Genomic DNA, 22,127 nt, shown 5'->3' with positions numbered 1-22,127 from the left:
AGTTGAGCGGATGTTGTGCTTCCGTAACACAAACGGGAACTTTGGATGTACTAGTACACCTTCATTGATAACAGTGCCATTGGGAACAAGAGGTTGTCCTGGGTAAATAATAGTAATAATAATAACAATAATTCTCCTCCACCATCTTAAAACCATCGGCCATCTTCAAAGTATACTCGCTCGATCTTTTAAAGTACATCACGTGACCCTGATAGTACACGGTCATTTTAAAAATGGCTTCTAATATTGGTGGAAATAAAGATGTTTTGATATCATCGGATAATTTTTTAGGATTACTGATAATCCTATCGAAGTTTTAGATGATAATTACATAAATTGGATTTAATCCGGTTTTGACGTCATCAAGTTATTGGTGGGTGCGCTAGTTGTGTAAAAGGGCCGAGCGAGGGTTTTACAGCCGCTATACATCTGTATATGTTTCCAGCGACTTAAATTCGGACGGAGCAACGAACCCAACGTCAAATTTTACTCACTATGTTAATAAACGCAAAAATTTCCCTCCTTTGCCGGCCAGCAATGTAATGACGTCAAAATTACTTTGTTTGCGGCTTTACGCAGGAGCTTGTTTATTTTATCTTATAAATGTCTTAAAAATGCAAATCAGGCAAAAATAGAAATATTTTCTTAAATACTAATGTTATATAAGTGTTTTAAGATTAAGTTGTTTAAAGTAAGCTTTAAGCATGTCTGAACCTGTTCTCAACTATTCATATGCTTTTTAAAAAAAAACATGTATGTGACGGAGGTGCACAATGCGCTTTACATATGATGGAGATAATAAAAAAGGTGATTTAAAGACAATTTCATTGTGATTTAGAGGACCTTTTTTAAACTGTTTTTTCTCCTCGGGTCATCCTCAAAACAAATTTCTTACAGAAATCGATCGAAAAGTTCAGAAAAAGATTGTGATGAAATCATCACCAATACATAGCAAATATTTTTTATGTCTTAGAAATGCAACTAAATTAAACGTCTCCACTAGGTTTGAATGTTACGGCGATGGTGACAACGATATTTAATCTTAGTTTGTAAAACCAGGAATAATGTGTTGTTAACATGAAATCACAGAACTAAAAAAAAACATTTATTTATTTATTTTTTGAAAAAATGATGTTATAAATAATTACAAATAATTACAAATCAAATATCAATCACAGCATCGGGACTTTCATTTATACCGTGTGATTTTCGATACCGTCGTTTGGGAATAAGACCTTGTTTTCTTGCTTCGTACACCTAAAACAAGAATTTACCAAAAACTAAAAATTACGAAATCGAACTATGATCTTTTACTTTAATAATTTTTATTAGAGCCGCCCCCTTTTATTCAAATATAAAACGAAGTTCGTTTCACATTTTTCGTGATGCTGCGTGATGGTAAATAAACGGGGGTGGGTAGTACTAGATTTCGTGACGTCACGTGTGAAAAGTTTTGTATAATTATTTGCGATAGAAAAATTTCAGATTTTGTTGTAATTTTTAACAGCTAAATATTTTATTTGAAAATAGATTTGCCCAAATATCGATTTCGGTGGACAGATATTCTCATGGTGGCTTGCACTCGCTCATAATCTCAGTAGTTTGCGTGTTTTTTGTTTGTTTGTTTGTTTTTGATTGTTTTGGGGGGAAGGGGGGGGGGTCGGGTTCAGTTGTTGTCTTCCCGTGCGACGTAATTATTAGGGTCCTAAATAAAAACATGACGAATCGCGATGAGGGTATTGGGTGGTTCTAAAATGACAAATTTAGCGTTACGTAATTATCAAAAGACCCTAAATTCACTTGCTTCATTTTTAAAAATGTAAAATGAGGCTCCTGCATGCTATGTTTGAAAAGTTAATATATGTATGCAAAATTAAGGCTGAGGAAAAATTTTTTAAAAAAATTAAAAATCCGCTGGATAAAAACGTGAATTGTTGTTATAATTGGTCGTTGAAGCGCTGAATTTGTTAGTATATAAAAAGGTAGTGTATGGACGTATTTTGTGTGTTAAATAGCCATGCATAGGATCTGCGAGAATTGATCTCTTTAACAACTTAAGAACCCTAACATTCCACCCACCACACCTCATCCAAAAAAAGGTTAACTGGGCATACAATTATTGTAGAGGTCTTACCTCGTTTAGAAATCTGTTGATGACGTCAGTGTACCCATGACACTGCCACGTTTCATTATGAGTGCCTGTCTCAAATGTTTCGATGCGTTTAACATAAGCACCTGATAGCTAAAGCACACAGTGACATATTTTGTACGACAAATTTAAAAATAGCGTATCAGAGAATGGTTAGCAATTTTGATGCTGGTCTCATCAAAAAAAACCAAAAAATTCCACAAAATCGCAAAAATTTGCAATTTTTTAAGAGCAGAAATTTTCTTTTCGCCAGTCTCCGACATTAAAGTAACATACAGGAAATCTTATATTTTTCAATGAGTGACTAACACCATATAATACATGTAATGATAGTTTATTGTAGTTAGTCTTGCAGACTTCTTATAGCATAAACATTTCCAATTTGGCTACGTTACACAACAAGACTTACATTATACAATTTTGACATGTGCTTGGGAGGCACTAGTTGATCAGCAAGTCCAGACAAAAACAGAGTCGGAGTGGTGATTGATTTTACACGATCGATTGATGGATACTGAAACACAAATATTATTGCCTCGGATTGTTATCTGGAGATGTAAATACAGCACGTCATTGTATAATTTATATAATTGTCAGACAACACAAAAAAAAGATGCATTATGAACATCAACTTCTTAAAAGTTAGTAACGTAAAGTTACTATATATATTTAATTCTGTTTTTCAAAAGGAGACCTATGATAAAAACATAATTTACTGTGATATTACATTTCGTGGTTAAGCTCATCCGCAAAAATGGAGCATTTCGGAAGGACTTATTTTCGCGGATAATTTATTTTCTAATATTTTGCGTTTCGACATTTTTGACTATTTTTTGGCAAATTAGCTCTTGTGACAAACAGCCAAATCTATTGTCATTGTCAAAAAATCTCCAAAAACAGTGAATTTACAAACGCGATCGTGACATCAGAACAATGTATTTGAATGCTGCTACTTGAGATCAAAATCACACAGCTGGGAAAGTCAAGCCAGGTGAAAAAGTAGATAGTTTTTTTGTAATATCGATGACTAGAGGTAGTTTATTTTGAAATATACAACAGATAATATCTCATAATTTTTACCCGTTTCTTTTCTTATGGGAAAACGGGGAGGGACATAGGAAGTAAGAGATTTCGACCATGGAAATTTTTTTTTGAATCTCGCGGATCAGACAATTATTAAAACTGATGGCAGATGGCTACTTTCCAGATTTTCGCAGGGACTTAATTTCGCGGAATTAGGTCAAAATACGCAGATTTTAATCCCGCGAAAATTTATCCCAATAAAATATTGATATAATAACTTTGCCGGCATAAACACGTAATTAGAACAACAAACAAATAAAAGTGCTATTGTCTCTTAATTTAATATAACCTTAGATTATCAAGGTAAAGATCTAAATAAAAGTCATGCATCTAAATTAACATATGGTGTCTAGGTGGCTGCTACACTACTCCTTTACACTACTCCTTCCGGGTAGCGATACAAAATATACTTCAAACAAACTTACTTTATTTTTGTAACACCAACTTGGCAACTGTTTTAAATATTTGAAGAGATGTTTCGACATATCTGGAATACTTGTAAATGTATTTTCCACAACAACAGCAAATAAAATATCTGCGTATTGCTCCAGAGAAGACAGTGAAAACGCTACAGCTCCTCCAAGTGAACGCCCATGCAAAATTATTTTCTCATGATCAATGTCTGAACGACTTAAAAGATATTCAATTGAAGCCACGGCATCTAGTTCAAAACCTGAAATAGTAAAGTTTTCAAATTCAACTCTAGAGCAGCAAACAGATATGAAAAAAATTAGCATAGTAGCATAGCTACCTTTTTCGCTTGGTGAGCCATCACTTTTTCCATAGCCTCGATAATCCAACATAAAAATATTACTACCCGTGTAAGAATACAACACATGTGCATTTATTAAACGATGTCCAATATTCCCTGCATTACCATGAAACATTATAATGGTGGGTGCAATACCTAATCGTGCCCCAGCTTGCTTTAAGAATATTGCATTTAAAACTACGCCATCTTTTGTAGTGATGTGCAAGTTTTCGTATGGTAGGCCTAAAAACCTTGGTGACTGAACAAAAATCCGAGAATTCTCTGGTTGATCAGGAAAATATAAAAGTGCATCTTGGTAATGGTAAAATGCACCAACAAATGCACAAATTAACAACAACAATGTCACTATACCACCATATAACCAATACAGCAAAAAAAGAAACAATAACGCAATACTGCAGGCTTTCCAAAATCTTATTAAAACAAATAGCACAATTTTGCCAATCTTTTCTATTGATTTAAAGCCAGTCTTTTTGTCTGATGCAAAATTTCTATTTGAGATTAATTCATCCATTTAACATATATAGCTATAAATCTACATATAAAATAGAGCAAATTTGTGCAGACTAAGCGTGGCTGCATGAGTAAATGAGTAAATAAATACTTTTCTAGGTTTGAAAGTTAAAACATCAAATGCTTAATCCATTTTTTTATTATTTTACACCCGTTTTAAAAAACAGGACAATCTGCAAACACATGCCTTGTGCACTGGCATTTTTGCAAAGTTCTTTGAAGGGATAGCTTATAGTCAAAACCAAGAAAGCTATGTGGCCAGCAGAGTTGCTAGATTGTCGCTAGAGCGGTTTGTTTAGATAATCATGTTATTAGGACGGTATATGGTTCTTGAAAACATGTTATAACTTTTTTATTACATAATTGCCATTTTACCCTATAATGTCTTTTTTCTATCTGAAAGAATATGCGCATATGTACAAAAATGTGCAAACTGTTGTAGCTATATTTAGAGTCGCAAGACCTAGAATGACAAAAAATTTTCTATGCTTCTTGCCTCCCTACAGGCCCTACCTGCCATTATTATCGTCCTTCGCTTTAAAATCCTAGCCATGACTATCAAGGGTCCTGAGAACTAATTTAAAAAAGTGCATGGGAAGCTCCAATTAAACAAGGTGTGCAAGTTATCAGTAAATATAGAATAGGTGTAATGCCACGTATTAATGGCTGGAAAGTTTTTTTAAACTTTAGAAGTTACTTTTTAAAAATGAAACGCAGTGTCTGCATGGCCGGCTGCCGGCCGATGATATTCAAAATGCTAAATGGCCAGCAGTTAAAAATTTGTACTATGTTATGCCAGCCAGCAAATTTCCAAACAGTAAATGACAGGAAATTATAATTTTCGTTTCTCTCATGCTGGTGACTGATATTCCATATATGTTGGGCAGTGAAGGGGGTGTTGGAAGAAGTGTTACTTGCAGGATAGGTTCTGCTTGGAAAAAGTACAGAGAGTTAGTTCCTTGGTTGACTAGCAGAGTCTTGTCAATTGAGTTAAAAGGTAGGTTGTATGAGGCCTGTGTACGAAGTATTATGTTGTACGGTGGTGGGACATGGACAGTGAAGCAGGAAGATCTTGACCGATACGAATTTGAAACGATTTCAAAATATTTTTTGCCAAAAAAAATCGTTTCAAATTCGTTTCAAAATAGTTTAAAATCATTTTGTTGAAACGAAAATCGTTTCACAATCGTTTCAAAATCGTCTCACAATATCAACATCAATTTGTTTCAACAGTTTTTTAAATTTGTTTCAGTTTAAATCGTTTCAAATTTAACACCATTATTATTATGTTTATCAGGCACTAATTTCTAAAGCAATTTTATTACCAAAATATTTAAAATATCTTGTTTTTATATTTTTATGTTATTATAATTTTTAAAAGATCCACAAGGATGTCTTAGCTTCCAACGAACGGATTTTGATAATATTTAAACGATCTACAAGCATGTTTTAGCTTCCTACGATCGTGTTTTGATAATTTTTACTATTGTTTTAAATCGTTTCACCTTCATTTCATGAAAAGATCTGTAAACGATTTTAAAAAATGATGATACAATCTCGAAACGATCCTAATCGTTTCAATTCATATAAAATGTGAAACGATTGTGGAGACGGTCCCTTAATGACTGGCACATACCATTCTCAACTGCCAGCAAGTATGTATAACTTTAATGATTAGCATATAAAACATATACATCTTATACTGCTGGCCATTTCGTTAATAGGATAACAATGACCGGTACATTTGTTACGTATATTTTCAACTGCCAGCCATTCAGCATATGGAGATTCGATGGCCGGCTTAACATAGTACAAATTTTTTAATTGCCGACCATTTAGTATTTCGAATATCATCGGACAGCTGCCAGCCATGCAAAACTAAAATTACTTGGGTTCATGGTTGTCTGTGCAACTAATATACAAAATTCCATTCTTTGATATCAAATCTTACCATATTCAATCATACCCTGCATATCTGCTTTAAATAATAAAACATTGACATGCTGTGTGCACTGTTGTCATCAAACATTAGGGTTAGTGTTAGGGTTTGTAGCCACAAAGCCATGCAGCTATTATATATAACAGCAATGAAACCGTATTATAGCTACAGCCATGTCATATAATATTTTCAACAGAAAAATACAGTGTTGATTCTAAAGTTACTCCTTTTCAAACTTTCGTTTGTTATTTGCCGAGAAACCGACCCTGTTTTGAGGACTGGAAAAACTCTAACACTACATATTTATGACGTCCACCTTCTTATAAGTACATAGAGCTATCTAGCAGCCGCAAGCGATATAGCTAGCTAGCTAAACATTGACAATCTCTATATCAGTAAAGTTGGTTTCCATTAATTCCTCAATCTAACTCATGGTTCATCTCTTCTATATAACCATTAAAAAAACTGGATATTGAATAACATAAAGGGTGAAAAGAGAAGCAAGATTTTCTTTTCTTTTCTGTATTTTGTTTTGCGTTATTTTTTGCCCTTGTTTTTACCCACATCGAGTTGTGCTATTCTGTTCTCCAACTTTGTACCCAGCTCTTCTTAAGTTCTTTTACATCGCATATCTTGACAATCTCGACCCCAGGGCTTTCGTCGCCTGACTAGCGTAAAAAAGAGTAGTTTTCTTTCCAACCCATTAGCCAAATTCCACTTAAGCCGAGAATGAAAAGACAATATGCATTAAAGGGATACACCAAGTTACTGTTGCGTCACGCCTCTCGTTTTTTTATGCTTTGGAAGGTATGTCGCCAGTGCAGCATAATCTTCTCAAATGCAGGAAGCAACCCAGGAGCATTAAATCATCCACTGGATGAGAATAAACTATTCTCTATTGCGATCCAGCTTGCTTTGTATTTAAGGCACAAAAGCCAGAAAATCTACTAACCGCAATCGAATGTAAAATTTGAACTTGATCAATATTTCGGTTGATATATGTAAAAGAACTTACTTCGTGGCAGCACACATACTAGATAGCAAAAAAGAAGTTCTGGGAAGGAGATTGCGCATCTTTACACTGCGTTATTCTCGTCCCCATTTGACGGGCAAAAAACCCTGGGACAAGGTTGTACACCGCGTCCACCCATTTACCGCCACCTCTCGCGACCGGCAATCACCTTCAAAGCTGTTATGCAACATTTTTTTTCTTTCCTTCTTTATTTAATTCGCTACTTTCTATCTTTTGTTGTGTTACTTTACGTTCAGTATTGTGTTGTGAGCCCCATCCCCTTTTTGTTATTGTCTCTTTCTTTCCAAACGCCTTTAAATGTTTATCATTTCTAAGCTTGTGTTTTTTTGCATTATCATTTCCTCAGGTTTTGTAGCAACTGTTGTTAGTATAATATTTTCCCTTTCTTTTTTTCGTTCTTTCTTCTTTCTTCTTTCTTCTTTCTTTCTTTCTTCTTTCTTTCTTTTTCCAGCAATTATTTATAATTTTCATTATCGAATATCATAGTATCATCGAATGTCCAAAACCTCGTCCCCGGGGTTATTTTCTCACTTTTTAAGCAAAAAGGTAGGTTTATATTATTCTATGATAAAATATTTAAAGAACTGTTTCTCTTTGAAAACGCAAAAGGTAAACTACACTTCTAATAATTCATTCCCAACTTAATCAACCTCGACCACCAGGACATGTTAGGCTTTTTATATTTCAGAATCCATCCAAATTAATACCTAACAAGCCCTAAGGACGAGGTTGCAATTGAATACTCTCATCTTTGTTAACTTTTCTTTAATAATGTTTTTCATTTCTTTAGACTTCTCATCTTCTTCTTTAATTTTTTTCTCACGCGGCACGAATATCAAAAATAGAAAAATCGCTTTGCGAGAGAGGTTGTCATGTATCGTGTTTTCCATTTTTGAAATTCCAGAACTACCTTTCCATTTCTGCCCCTCCACATCGTTTATATACATGAAACCAACTGGTGCACACATATCACATTTTTAAAAATAAAACTTCCCTGTTCTTTTTGATAAATGCCTGTAGACGAGTGTAGACAAGTGCAGACGAGTGTAGACGAGTGTAGACGAGTGTAGACGAGTGTAGACGAGTGTAGACGAGTGTAGACGAGTGTACCCAGCCTTGTTTACGGGGCATTTTGAAGTTGATTGCGGCATTGTTGGTCACTCGATAATAAAGGCTAAGGGGCCACAAGACCCTGCGGACGAGATAGGAGTGAACCTAACGTCCAAGGCTTCGGCCACTCGATGATTTAGATACCAACCTTTTTATTACTGAAATACCGTCGAATTGAGCTCTAAAAGACTTAAGATGTTTTGGGCAACTGTTGAGTTGGTTAACCTATAAAAAGTCTGCGATCTAAGTTTAACTATTACGCACTATATTTTTTTCAATTTATGACACAAATAAGTCAGTGACGTGCTTATTCCGCACATCGCCCGCCATTACACATTGCTTTTAATAACTGTCGCATCTTAACTACAAATACGGTCTTTCACGTTGCGCTATGTACGTGCTATTTTGTGCACATGTTCTTTATTTATGTCCTTACACAAGCCCTTCTGATATAGTTGTACCTAAATTCTTTCACTTTTAAAAAAGCGCGGCATTACTTAGGAGAAAATGTTTTTTCAACCTTATGATACATTTGGTTATTTATTCTTTGGCCATTTTTTTAAGATGCAAACAAAAAGGCAGGGAAGCATCAATAGCATACTAAGAATGAGATATAACTATTCTCTAAGGAACTGTTGTAAAATACGTTGCCTGAGAAGAAAATGTTTACCATTTTTCCTAAACATTATTATTCAAAACTAGTCGGTGGCCCGTGGACAAATCCACGGGGTGTCCGTTCTTTATTTACCGCATTTCGTGTCTCGCTATTTGCGGTATCATTTTGCACACAGAAAGACAGACATGTCACGTTTTTAATCTGCACTTATCATATCTGCTTCTAGTACAATAAGGATCTAACAGCGAAGTTTTCCAGACCTCTGTCCCAGAGGACAATCTGTCTGATTTCGCAATGCAATAGCAAAAGTGTTTTATATTTTATGCCGTGTGCTTGATACAACATTTCTTAGATCGCACGTGGTACGCTATTACTTGCTTCGAAGTTACATCAGGGCTTTTTCACATCTGGGTTACCATCTTTCTGAAATATTAAAAACCATCTTTATGAAGCATTCGCTTCCATAGCAATGATTTTTCTGACGTTGTAATAAGTGATTTTATATTTGACGTCAGTTAGTTCCTGTTTAATGCAGCGAGCATTAGCTTTGTTCTTCGAAACAGAAATTAAAGTTTTAAAAGTGAAGTAATATACGAGAATATAAATTGTTAATCATGGGGAAATGTTTTTCAAAAGTTCGTTCCAGAAAAGTAGCTCCATCTGTCAGTGGTTGCCATAACAACGTTATTAAAACAGACGTCACCAAAAACACGTCCAAAGAAATGTCGCGTCAATACGAGAAAGAAGAATTGCATGCGATGATGCAAATGCTGGTCGCAAAGAAAAGCAAATCTTTGTATGCAAAACAAACGGCTGTTGGGGCAAAACGCCCAAACGACAATATTGATGAGAAGCAACACATGCACGTTAAAGAACTTGTTGGACAATTTGGTGAATTCCGCTCTTACTATTTCAACTTGAATGTAGAGAGGCATTGTCTGGTAAGTCAAGTCACAACAAAGTCCGATATAAAGATTCTAAAGTTTGTCAGAGGTATCAATCAGAGCACGTTAAGTCCAACTGGTTCCAGCAACGCCTGCGTTATCATCAGCTTACTTACAACCCAATCGTTTTTCTATGGACGGTTCAGGAAAAGAGACGTATTCGACATGTACAGACACATAATGATAGCTGGTAACAACCTTTACAAACACGTGCCAGAAGCAGCGTCTCATGTCAATTTATTGGTGGAAGAGGTACTTGACGCTGTCAAACTGAAGTTGCGTAGAGTAAAACTAACCTCGTTCTGGGATTATGATGACATTCCCAATGAGATTATCAACCAGCACGCAACCCAATACAACGACAGATTGCGCTCTGCTTTTGTTCTTACGATACCACCATACTATTCTATCGCTGTCCTTATTGAAGATGACGAGGTAGTTATCATTGACAGTCACAAGCATCGAAACTACGGAGCTTTAATTTTAACATCGAAGTTGGCTGACATAAGAAAACTCTTGGCGTATCTCAAAATAGTATATGGAACGAAAGAAAATGCGTTGGGTGGATGCGAAATGAGCAGCATCCAATTTGGCCGTTCTTGCTTATAAAGCAAGGATTGGCTGATTAAAATTCAAATCGCACACGCTTGCAAATAAAGATTGTTGGACTTGGACAAGGCAAGCGTGTTAGTACAGGTACAAAAATGTGATTAAGGGGAAGTTCAACCCTGCAGTCCAATGTGGCGATGACGGACTCCAGCACTAAGATGCGACCAAGAGAAACAATAGTTTAGCTTCAAATGCGACGAAGAGGAAGTGCATTCAAACAGTCCTATGTGACGAAAGGAGATGTAACATAGAAGTAATATGCGACAAGAGATAGGGCGATAAAGAAGTTAAATGCGACAAGAGAGAGTGCAATCCAGCAGTCCTATGTGACGACGAGAGTGCAACACAGAAGTTAAATGCGACAAGAGAGTGCAATCCAGCTGTCTTATGCTACGAAAAAAGAGTGCCACACAGAAGTTAAATGGGACAAGAAAAAGTGCAATACAGCAGTCCTATGCGAAGAAAAGGAAGTGCAACACAGAAGTAATATGCGACAAGAGAGAGTGCACTCCAGCAGTCTTATGCGACGAAAAAAGAGTGCAACACAAAAGTTAAATGCGACAAAGAGAGTGCAACACAGAAGTTAAATGGGACAAGAAAGAGTGCAATACAGCAGTTCTATGCGATAAAAAGGAAGTGCAACACAGAGATAAATGCGACAAAAAGAGAGTGCAATCCAGCTGTCCTATGCGACGAAAAGAGAGTGCAACACAGAATTAATATGCGACAAGAGAGAGTGCACTCCAGCAGCCCTATGCGAAGAAAAGGAAAAGCGACACAGAAGTAATATGCGACAAGAGAGAGTGCACTCCAGCAGTCTTATGCGACGAAAAAAGAGTGCAACACAGAAGTTAAATGTGACAGAGAGAGTGCAACACAGAAGTTAAATGCCACAAGAGAGCGCAATCCAGTAGTCCTATGCGACGACGAGAGTGCAACACAGAGATAAATGCGGCAAAAAGAGAGTGCAATCCAGCTGTCCTATGCGACGAAAAGAGAGTGCAACACAGAATTAATATGCGACAAGAGAGAGTGCACTCCAGCAGTCCTATGCGACAAGAGAGAGTGCTACACAGAAGTTAAAGGCGACAAGAGAGAGTGCACTCCAGCAGCCCTATGCGAAGAAAAGGAAAAGCAACACAGAAGTAATATGCGACAAGAGAGAGTGTACTCCAGCAGTCTTATGCGACGAAAAAAGAGTGCAACACAGAAGTTAAATGCGATAGAGAGAGTGCAACACAGAAGTTAAATGCCACAAGAAAGCGCAATCCAGCAGTCCTATGCGACGACGAGAGTGCAACACAGAGATAAATGCGACAAAAAGAGAGTGCAATCCAGCTGTCCTATGCGACGAAAAGAGAGTGCAACACAGAGGTTAAATGGGGCAAAAAGAGAGTGCAATCCAGCTGTCCTATGCGACGAAAAGAGAGTGCAACACAGAAGTTAAATGCGACAAGAGAGAATGCAATCCAGCAGTCCTATGCGACAAGAGAGAGTGCTACACAGAAGTTAAAGGCGACAAGAGAGAGTGCACTCCAGCAGGCCTATGCGAAGAAAAGGAAAAGCAACACAGAAGTAATATGCGACAAGAGAGAGTGCACTCCAGCAGTCTTATGCGACGAAAAAAGAGTGCAACACAGAAGTTAAATGTGACAGAGAGAGTGCAACACAGAAGTTAAATGCCACAAGAAAGCGCAATCCAGCAGTCCTATGCAACGACGAGAGTGCAACACAGAGATAAATGCGACAAAAAGAGAGTGCAATCCAGCTGTCCTATGCGACGAAAAGAGAGTGCAACACAGAATTAATATGCGACAAAAAGAGAGTGCAATCCAGCAGTCCTATGCGACGACGAGAGTGCAACACAGAGATAAATGCGACAAAAAGAGAGTGCAATCCAGCTGTCCTATGCGACGAAAAGAGAGTGCAACACAGAGGTTAAATGGGGCAAAAAGAGAGTGCACTCCAGCAGTCCTATGCAACGAAAAGAGAGTGCAACACAGAAGTTAAATGCCACGAAAAGAGAGTGCAACACAGAAGTTAAATGCGACAAGAGAGAGTATGCAACACAGAAGTAATATGCGACAAGAGAGTGTAATCCAGCATTGTGCGACAAGAGAGTGCTATGCGACGAATAGAGTACAGCACAGAATTTATACGCGACGAAGAAATAGTATAGTACAATCCAACAGCAGATAACACAATTTCTTAACAGAATGGATAATCTTTCGTAACTTGTTATTAAAAAATACATTAGTCATGAATACTTGATTTTTCTATTTGCTTAAGTTTGTTCTATCTGCTTACTTTAGGGGACCTGTTTTTCTCTATCTGAGCATGTGGTCAAAGGTGTTTGTAGTAATTAATCTCTTTTTTAAGTCGTAATTTTTCACCAGCAACATTGCATGTGTAAAACGATTAAATTTATCGTAAACAGAGCAAAATGTTGTGATAAACTTAGCAAACACATGACGGAGTCGCTGAGTGAACTTATAATGTAAGAAATTGATCAATATCTGTTTCCGAAATGCGTCCCCAGGGTTCACTTTACGTCGTAAGACTACGAACTCCCTATCTTGCTGAGCAAACTTGCAATACAATAAGTAATATAATAAGCTCTCAACTTTTTAGTAAATTTCGGAACCTTGTTTTTGTTTTTCTCTGTTATCCCGTTTTTTTGAGACGGTTTCCTGATTTTTAAATAATCCGCACCCTGATTAATAGGCGCCGTATAAACATTTCTTCAAAAAATTAATATGCGGTCCCTCGTTAAGGAAGCACGGTACATAAATTTATGAAAAAATTGCCACATGTGTTCTTGGTCTAATCAGATTTAAAACGTAGGGGTGAGTATTAATAATATTGTAAAAATATTCGAAAACATCATAATTGAAAATATTTTTTTCCTTCGTACAATATAGTAGCAACAAAAACCCTAGTTCACGAAATGATCTGAATCTTTTTTACAAGTTGAGACTGTGAAGAACAACTTTCTTTCATGATGTCATCCAAAATATTTAATGCGTTGTCAGCATGTAATTTGATGACGTCATCTGTTTCACTCGATAGCACCATCTTTAAAAGTCGATAGATATCTCGTAACGAATCTGGAATCATCTGAAAGAATACCAAAGTAAAAAAGTTTTGAGAAAAGGAATTTTAAAAGCATTCATAAATCTGGATTGTAATGTTGAACTTAAATTTCTTTGCCAAGCTCTAAAGAGTTAACATTTCTTTCTTTACTGCACTTACTCACCCACCTAAAATATGTTCCTAACCCTTTGAACATTACCTCAAACACTTGTACACCTACCTTAAATATGTTTGCTCCTAACCCTTTAAACAGTAACTCAAACACCTGCACAGCGGCTTTTCTCACATCAGAAGATTCGTCTGATGCTAACACAGCACTAACACAAGAAAACACCTAAACAGAAAAAAAACAAAAACAATGGTTGAAAGTAACAACATAATCAACTGCGTAAATTGATTTCATAAAATTAACCATATTTATTTATTTATAATTCCACACAATTACTTTGTATTTTAAGGAGTCCTTCTTGAGCAGGTTAGGCCACAGAAAAACCTTAAAATGTTATCACAAACGTACGTGAGGGCGGTTACAATGCGTAGAAGAGTATTACTGCTCCACCATTATTATACATCTTTAATTTTTACTGATAGCAATAGCTCATTTAAGCCTGACTAACTCTAACTAATCTCCAGTACGCTATGAAATAAAACGGTACCTCAGTTATAATGGCGCCGATTGAAAACCTCAACAGTTTGCACACATCACCCATGGCAGACAGACTACTAGCTCGTATAAAACAATCTTCATCTTTCACCCCCGTCATCAAAGACGAAAGCAAAAGGTTGGCATACTTGGGCAACATTTCTCCACACAATTCACAGGATTTAACAATTGCTTCGCATAATTTCATACGCAATTCACTGGATAGATTGTTGTTACTCGCTAAAAAAAAAACAAAGAAATCATTTCGCAACTGTTCCACAATAAAAAGAAAATGGTGTACAACCCTGCTTATTATGAGTTCAAAATGGTGTACAACCCTGCTTATTATGAGTTCAAAATGGTGTACAACCCTGCTTATTATGAGTTCAAAATGGTGTACAACCCTGCTTATTATGAGTTCAAAATGGTGTACAACCCTGCTTATTAAGAGTTCAAATGGTGGTATGAGAAAAGAAATTTTGTAAAAAGTACAAAACTGTGTTTACGACCTTACACAAGGCTAAAAACCGATTAAAGTTGACAATATACAAATTGCAAATGAGACACCTAAAATTGCACTCGATGACGTTGGCGACATACAAATTGCAAATGAGACATCAAAAATTGAACTCGATGACGTTGGTGACATACAAATTGCAAATGACACGTCAAAAATTAAACTCGATGACGTTGGCAATATACAAATTGCAAATGAGACGTCAAAAATTGAACTCGATGACGTTGGCGACATACAAATTGCAAATAAGACATCAAAAATTAAACTCGATGAAGTTGGCAACATACAAATTACGAATGAGACGTCAAAAATTGATCTCGATGACGTTGGAATATACAAATTGCAAATGAGACATCAAAAATTAAACTCGATGAAGTTGGCGACATACAAATTGCGTCTGCGAACGAAAATAGCGTACATGACTACACCAAGCAAATTATATAACTGTAGAAAAAAACACAGTTCTGCGAATTGTGTAAGACGACCAGGATTCGCATTTTGACTCTTCAGCGCGCACAAACTAACCTTCATCTGGAAACTGTGCAAATTTACGACACAGAAGCGGAAGTATCTTTTCGTGTTGAATGTCGACGAACGCGATGAGACCATCGATAGATGACAAATACAAGTAGGAATCATCGTGACACAGGTTCGTTTGAAATATGTCCAATAGCTTCTCGTGATCACGCACCGCGTAAACGTTACGTTCTTGTAATAATTTTGTAAGTAGTATCAAGGCATGTCCTCTAGTTGGCAGTAGTGGGTCGTTTAAATCTTTCATTGCTTTTTTGTAAGTAGCTTCACTTCGTAGATCTGAAATTAAAACACAGGTGACACCTTCACAAATACATATTATTTTTTATAAACAATTGAAATTCTAAAATGAGGTTTAAGGATGCCTATCAAAAGTACTTTTTCAGGCTCAAAATATGCTTAGGTTATCCTTAGTCAGGCCTATCAATAAGAAAATAACACCCGAGCAATAAATCGCTCCCCCAGGGTTACAATAATTTAAACTGGCCAAGCAATCTGAATAAATAGAATAAGTTTATAAATACATATTTTATCACAAAGTCATTTTTATTTATTTTGGTTCTTTTTTACTAGAAATAATAAGAAAGAGAACATTGATTTCCATGTGAGATAAATTGATATTTCTCAGTTTTTTAGAATTGGCCAAGGTAGTTTCTCACTTCTCAGAATTGGGCGAGCCTTTGCGTGAGCAAAAGCAATTTGCTCTCCTATTATTGATATGCTTGCGTAATGGCAAAAAGATTTATGCCTATGAAAAACACATGATCAAGCTCGAATTATGTTTATTTGAAATAAGATATTGCATTTGAATATTGAACACCAGCACTTCCAACTTAGAACTCACTACATAACGTTTTTTATTCTTTATGTCTATAAAGAGTAAAAAGAAAAACTGCTCACGAAACAAAAAAAACGTAGCAACTTTACAACACCTTCTTAGGCTTCACAGGATGCTTAGCATATGCTTAAAAAATGAACAAATTTTAACCTACGATGGTATTAAATGTCATGCTTAAAATACTCAGAACGATTAAGATTATACAAAATATCAAAAAAATCTGAAAACAATAACTGTATACAACACTCATAAAAGTTTGAAGTTTTGTTACATGCAGACACTCTCTCGGACTCGCTTGCCTCACCCTAAACACTGGTTTAAACAGATGAAATAAGCTATACACAATGTTGTCACTCCATTTTTAGAGTCAAAATGAAGCGGCATTGAGGAGAGCTTTTAGGGAGAATGTTCAATTGCTTTCGTGAAAAACACAAGATTTGATTTGAGAAGAATCTCAACCTTCTGCTGGTGTTCTTCGCGAAGTAAAGTGAATGTTATTTCAAACATTTCACCAACAAAGAAAAATAAAAGGCGCTCTTTGACAGCCACAACGTTTAACTAGGAGTCTTGAATAATCAAATATGAGGACAAATAAGGAGAAAATTACAAAAAATGCTACACGTTTTTCATAAGAAACATGCTTTTGAGTTCAGCCTGAATGCTTCTTAATATCCAAGGTTTTACGAAAACGTATAGAGCCTCACCCTTGCCTTATATATAAAACACTTTTCTTAAGAAAACAGCCAATTTACTTTATCAATTCTCTCAATAATTCGTGAGTTAGCAGTTGAAGCACCTATAACTTCAACCTTATATTTCTTATGTTTCTCATATGAAAAACGTTTCTAAGAGGAATGGAGAACTTTTGAGAGGAATGGGGAACTTTTGAGAGGAATGGAGAACTTTTGAGAGGAATGGAGAACTTTTGAGGGGAATGGGGAAGTTCTAAGGAGACATTTGTTAATTAAGAAGTGCAATAATTGAAGGTGGGATTTGTCAGTGGGTTCAACAGCATGTTCTAAGTTTATTGAGAAAAAAAAATAATAACAGTACCGTTATCCCTAGAATGTGTAGCACCGACATTGAGATTTGATGCACCAACATCAGGCCTAGTTACTCCTCTAGTTAGAATAAAAACTTTTAAATCATTGGCCATAGAGCGACTGCTGTTATTGCTATGACAACGCGATATTTTGTCCAATGACGATGTCAGGTTACTGAGGATGACGAAATCGGAAGTAGTGAGCTAAAAAAGAAGAAAAATAGCAGTCCCTGATTTTGAAAAAAAAATTCCAGGAGAAAATTAGGAGTTTTTAACCCTGTTACAACAGAAATTTCAATCGGGTAAAAAGTAAAGTAAATAGTTCTTAAGATCTGATGACTAAATATCCAATAAATAAATTCATAAAAATAATATCCAACGAGTTTTTCCATATTTTTAACTTTTTTTTATTGAAAAATATCTCAACACATTTTTAAAAGAATATAAGTTATTCCAGGAATTTCACATTTCAGAATAGTGTGCTAGCCAGCTATGACAAAATATTTCTGAATATCTTTTCACACAGTCTCAATCTCAACACTATATTCATGTTTTACTTACAAAGTTTTCAAATCATGAAGAAGTGAACTAACCTGGTCAGTGGCAAGCAGAGTCGAAATTAGCATAAGTGCTAGATCGACTGTTTCCTCACGAAAACCATCATCAGTTAACATTTCCGCGTTGTCAGGAATAGAATCCATATTGAGAATATTCTCTAAGAAATCCACAATTTGTATCGTGTTTTTCAAAATCGAATGCTCAAAACTGTCAATCATAGCAGATATTAAGCTGACCAGCTCGATCTTATATTTTAATTTATTTACTACGTTGTCGATTTCCAAAAGTTCATTGGAACGATGACCTAAAATGTAACGATATCAGGTTTTTAGCAAGGTGGACAAACAAATAAACAAACAACCAAATCAGAAAAAATACAGAAAATATGGTCTCACTTGTTTCCGCAAATGTCTCACATTCCTTCCTCTTTCTTTGTGTAGCTGCTGACAATTGTGACAGCAGGCTGACAAAAAAATCACCTCTCGTACATTCCAGCTTCTCACTTTTTAAAATATTTATTATCACATCGACTTTGTTTTCTGTTGATATATTACAAACTTGAAATGCTTCGCCAGTAACAATAATATCAGCAGCATGTGAACTTTCCACTAATCTAATACTTGCATTTGTGTCCACCATGTTAAATGGAGTTTTTAAAGATTTCAACGTTTCGAGAGAGCTTGTATTTCGCATCTCTTCACTTGTCCAAAACATAAACAAGTTTAACAGCTTCACACTATCAGTGGCTTTTGACTTGTGAACTAAGTTTACGATCACATCTTGTGCCAAAAGCCTATAGAAAAAAAAGCATGTTTTTAGTAAGTCATAACTGTTATGAAATCAGCTGGTACGAAATACGTGGCTATGGACACACAGCGTCATCCCAGTGCCTACTGATCAACCCACAAGACGTTTGTAGCTTACCATTTCATTTACTGTACATCTGTCTGACAGAATCCATTTCTACTTTTGTTAAAGAAGGCAAAAATATTTTTTGTGAGTAAACCCTATCCAAATTTGTTTTGCAGACCCACCTTTTAAAATCAGTAAAAGACAGCTGCCATGGCAACGACAAATATTTTTCCTCATCCCTAATCTCTGAGGTATATCAATTCTCCTTAAAATTAAGTTTTAAATAAAGGCAAAACCTAATCAAAATTAAAGAATCTGCACGTGCAAGGCATACCTTGAAGATTTCTCAACGCTTGGTATGTTTACCAAAGTGAATAAGGGATGGGCTACACTAGCTAATATACTGAACAACTTGGCACTAACATTTGAACAATTGAATAGCTGAAAAGAAGAAAAGATTTAGTTAGCGCATTATGAAGCGATAAAGGTTAGCAGGTAATCGAGACAAAAAATATAAAACATGTGTAAACAAGTAAAAGCTGAAAATTAACCACAGAATAAATAGGGTATATAAACATTAGCATCAAACTTTAAGTAGTTTTAAACAGCTAATAATATAAGAAAACTGATTTTCAGACAGTTTAACGAACAAATTGAGCTGACTATAAAACTGCATCTTAAACAAATTATAATTATATACTGAACTGAGAAAAATAAAACACGGCATGAATTTCCATTGTATATACCTACCGAATAAACACACGTCAAACATTTCCATAATTCATCTTTAGTGAGAGTGACCAAGCTTGCTGAAAGAAACAATAAACAAATCCAGATATTTGTGACAAACTAAGTTCTTGAATAACACCAAAAAAAGTTTTCAGACAACATGAATTATTTCAAAAAGTTATCTATGTTAATTTTTTTATTTAGCTTGAGACCATTCCTAATTAAACCAAAAAATACAGCATTTAATTTAAACTGCAGTACGTCGAAATTCTTTCGGCTTAAGTTATGTTCAGAAGATTACTTAAATTGGTCCATAACTACCAGTTGGATGCATGGTCAGGAATACTTTGGTCTACGATTGCGACACGTACAAAGATGGTAGAAAAGGCTTTGATCCCCTTTAATTGCACCACAAACTGACATAACTGTTGTATTGACAGTAACTGTTACTATTAATATATTTCAGTTTTTACTGACTTTCACTGGTGCAGTCAAAGGGGATCAAAGCCTGTTGTATCAATTTTAAAGTGTTATTGTTTCTACCTTGAAAAAATAAAGATACCTTTACATGTTAACCTCATTAGAGGATGTAACATTGGTTTAAATATTAGTTTTGTTGTCAGTTGCTCTTGCAGACGAAGCATTTCTTCGATGCAACCAACAGAAACAAGAAAAAATTGAGAAAGTTTAGAATGTCGTTTAAACTGATTTACGCTTTCTGCTTGCAGTGCATCCAATACCTAAAAAAAATGTGAAGTTTCTTGTGCCTTCATGAAATGGTATTATTCTAGTCTGTTTCCAAAAAATCTAAGTTCTGAATGTTCCTGTAGTCACTAGTTATAGCTTTTAATACATAAGCTAGTATAAATATTGTTTTACCTGTGGACAAACTATGTAATAGTATTTTTCGACACTTGTGCATTGTGATGGAGCATGCGCGATGATCCTCCCAACTGATTCAAACTGTTTCCAGCTCATGGTGTCTGAATTTAAAGAAACATACATATGGTGCTGCACAAAAATTAAATGTTTTTATAGGACTTTGCAGAAGTTTAAAGTTTTCTTTGTATAAATATTAGATGGATATTTCCTTCTGCTAACCAAAGTTGTTTTTGTTCCCTTTACAAAGCAAAAGTGTAGTTGAAATAAAACCAACAAAAGGGTTAATACAGGAAATACAACTCCAGTCCAATCTTAACAAAGGGACGTACCAAAATTTAAAATTTTGAAATTTAGCCTCAATCAATAAAATTTGTAGGACTTAATTTCGTTTTAGTTTCAACTTTGTGCGAAACAAACCACTTACCTATATTGCAGCCATCTAAAATACCTCTTATCACAGTTACGACACCATCTTTTTGAAGAACACAGTGTGACAAGAATTGACCTAGAGCACGTAGAAACCATCCACAATTCCGGTTTCCACTACTTCTACAGCAACTCTGTAAGCGCAGAAGTTCTTTTACAATCAATGGTTGATATGTTTGTGTTAATAACCTGTTTAGTTGTGTTTCACACCATGACACTTCGTGAACACACAGCTTTGGAGAACACAGCCGTCTACCAAATTCAGAGCATTGACAGTTTATCGATGTGCTATCTAGTAACTTTTCAGGTGTAAACTTTAACTGAATTAAAGCAGCTATCAAATCAGAGCACAGTTTAAACAAAATTACAGAACTCAATGTTTTATTTTCAAGTGTAACAAATATAGCCTTTAAAATTAAATACAACTTTCTGGGATTAAAACTTTTCCTTGTAGCATGTCCAAAATTACACGTTTTCGACTTAAATGGCAATCCAACACCAAGAGACAAATTAGGAATAATTCCAAAAGCAGTTATAAGTTCGATAACACCAGTTATTGTCATTTCATCGTTGACTCCAAAAAAATTTGGACTATCGTGATTAGATTCCTTCAAATTTTGATGGTATGTTTTCGTAATTTCAGAAAGTGATAACAGAAGCCTCAAGCATATTTTAAGAAATTTCCAAACAGTATCATCATAGCATGATTCGTTGCTTAATGACAAATTCTGTCCAATATCACAGTCTATACAACTGTCTATATTCCAAGTTTGCTTCTCAACAAAGTCAAAAATACCCAAAGAAACAGAAGTGCTATAAAAAGATTTCAATTTTCCATCTATTATGATTCTTATATGCTCATTTGTTGGTTCATGACAGTACACACAGCTTGTGTTACTATTTTTTTTGTTCAAGTCTTCCTTTTTGTTGTCAACAGAGCTTTTTAGTATTTCATTCATACATTTTATTATATTTTGTTTTAATTTCAACATTTTCTAAGGCTAAAAAAGAAAATACTACTTAAAAAGATTATTGTAAAGAAAGCTTTTAATACCAAAACAACACTACAATTTCCAATATCTCCAAACTTTCTCTTATATTTACAGACACGAACAGTTTTCATATTTTGACTGTACATAACATTTTCTAATATTTCTAATAATTATTCTATGAAACTTAAAAGGTGTAAAGAAATAAACACCAAATAAGTTAGTGCAACTAATAATTGCAGATTTGAATCCGAAA

The 22,127-nt window shown here is 35.3% G+C and overlaps 2 protein-coding genes across 2 annotated transcripts; both read right to left on the bottom strand.

The window, feature by feature from the left end:
• Positions 1 to 1,092: 1,092 nt before the first annotated feature.
• On the bottom strand, positions 1,093 to 4,970 carry LOC130647945 (protein ABHD13-like). Its single transcript, XM_057453955.1, has 5 exons — positions 3,984 to 4,970; positions 3,658 to 3,905; positions 2,559 to 2,663; positions 2,135 to 2,242; positions 1,093 to 1,257 (listed from the first exon to the last, which is right to left on the bottom strand). Exons 1-5 carry the CDS (start codon positions 4,516 to 4,518, stop codon positions 1,162 to 1,164), a joined length of 1,092 nt encoding a protein of 363 aa, XP_057309938.1. The 5' UTR covers positions 4,519 to 4,970; the 3' UTR covers positions 1,093 to 1,161.
• Positions 4,971 to 13,639: 8,669 nt separating this feature from the next.
• On the bottom strand, positions 13,640 to 21,880 carry LOC130647938 (transport and Golgi organization protein 6 homolog). Its single transcript, XM_057453943.1, has 12 exons — positions 20,881 to 21,880; positions 20,454 to 20,557; positions 20,137 to 20,314; positions 19,596 to 19,654; positions 19,180 to 19,286; positions 18,389 to 18,786; positions 18,029 to 18,297; positions 17,447 to 17,639; positions 15,547 to 15,834; positions 14,518 to 14,744; positions 14,082 to 14,195; positions 13,640 to 13,885 (listed from the first exon to the last, which is right to left on the bottom strand). The coding sequence occupies exons 1-12, from the start codon at positions 21,872 to 21,874 to the stop codon at positions 13,709 to 13,711; spliced, it is 3,108 nt and encodes a 1,035-aa protein (XP_057309926.1). The 5' UTR covers positions 21,875 to 21,880; the 3' UTR covers positions 13,640 to 13,708.
• Between the last annotated feature and the right edge of the window lie 247 nt (positions 21,881 to 22,127).

Source organism: Hydractinia symbiolongicarpus, chromosome 6 (assembly GCF_029227915.1).
Source record: "Hydractinia symbiolongicarpus strain clone_291-10 chromosome 6, HSymV2.1, whole genome shotgun sequence".
Classification (NCBI taxonomy): domain Eukaryota; kingdom Metazoa; phylum Cnidaria; class Hydrozoa; order Anthoathecata; family Hydractiniidae; genus Hydractinia; species Hydractinia symbiolongicarpus.
This window is presented reverse-complemented; position numbering and strand designations above follow the sequence as displayed.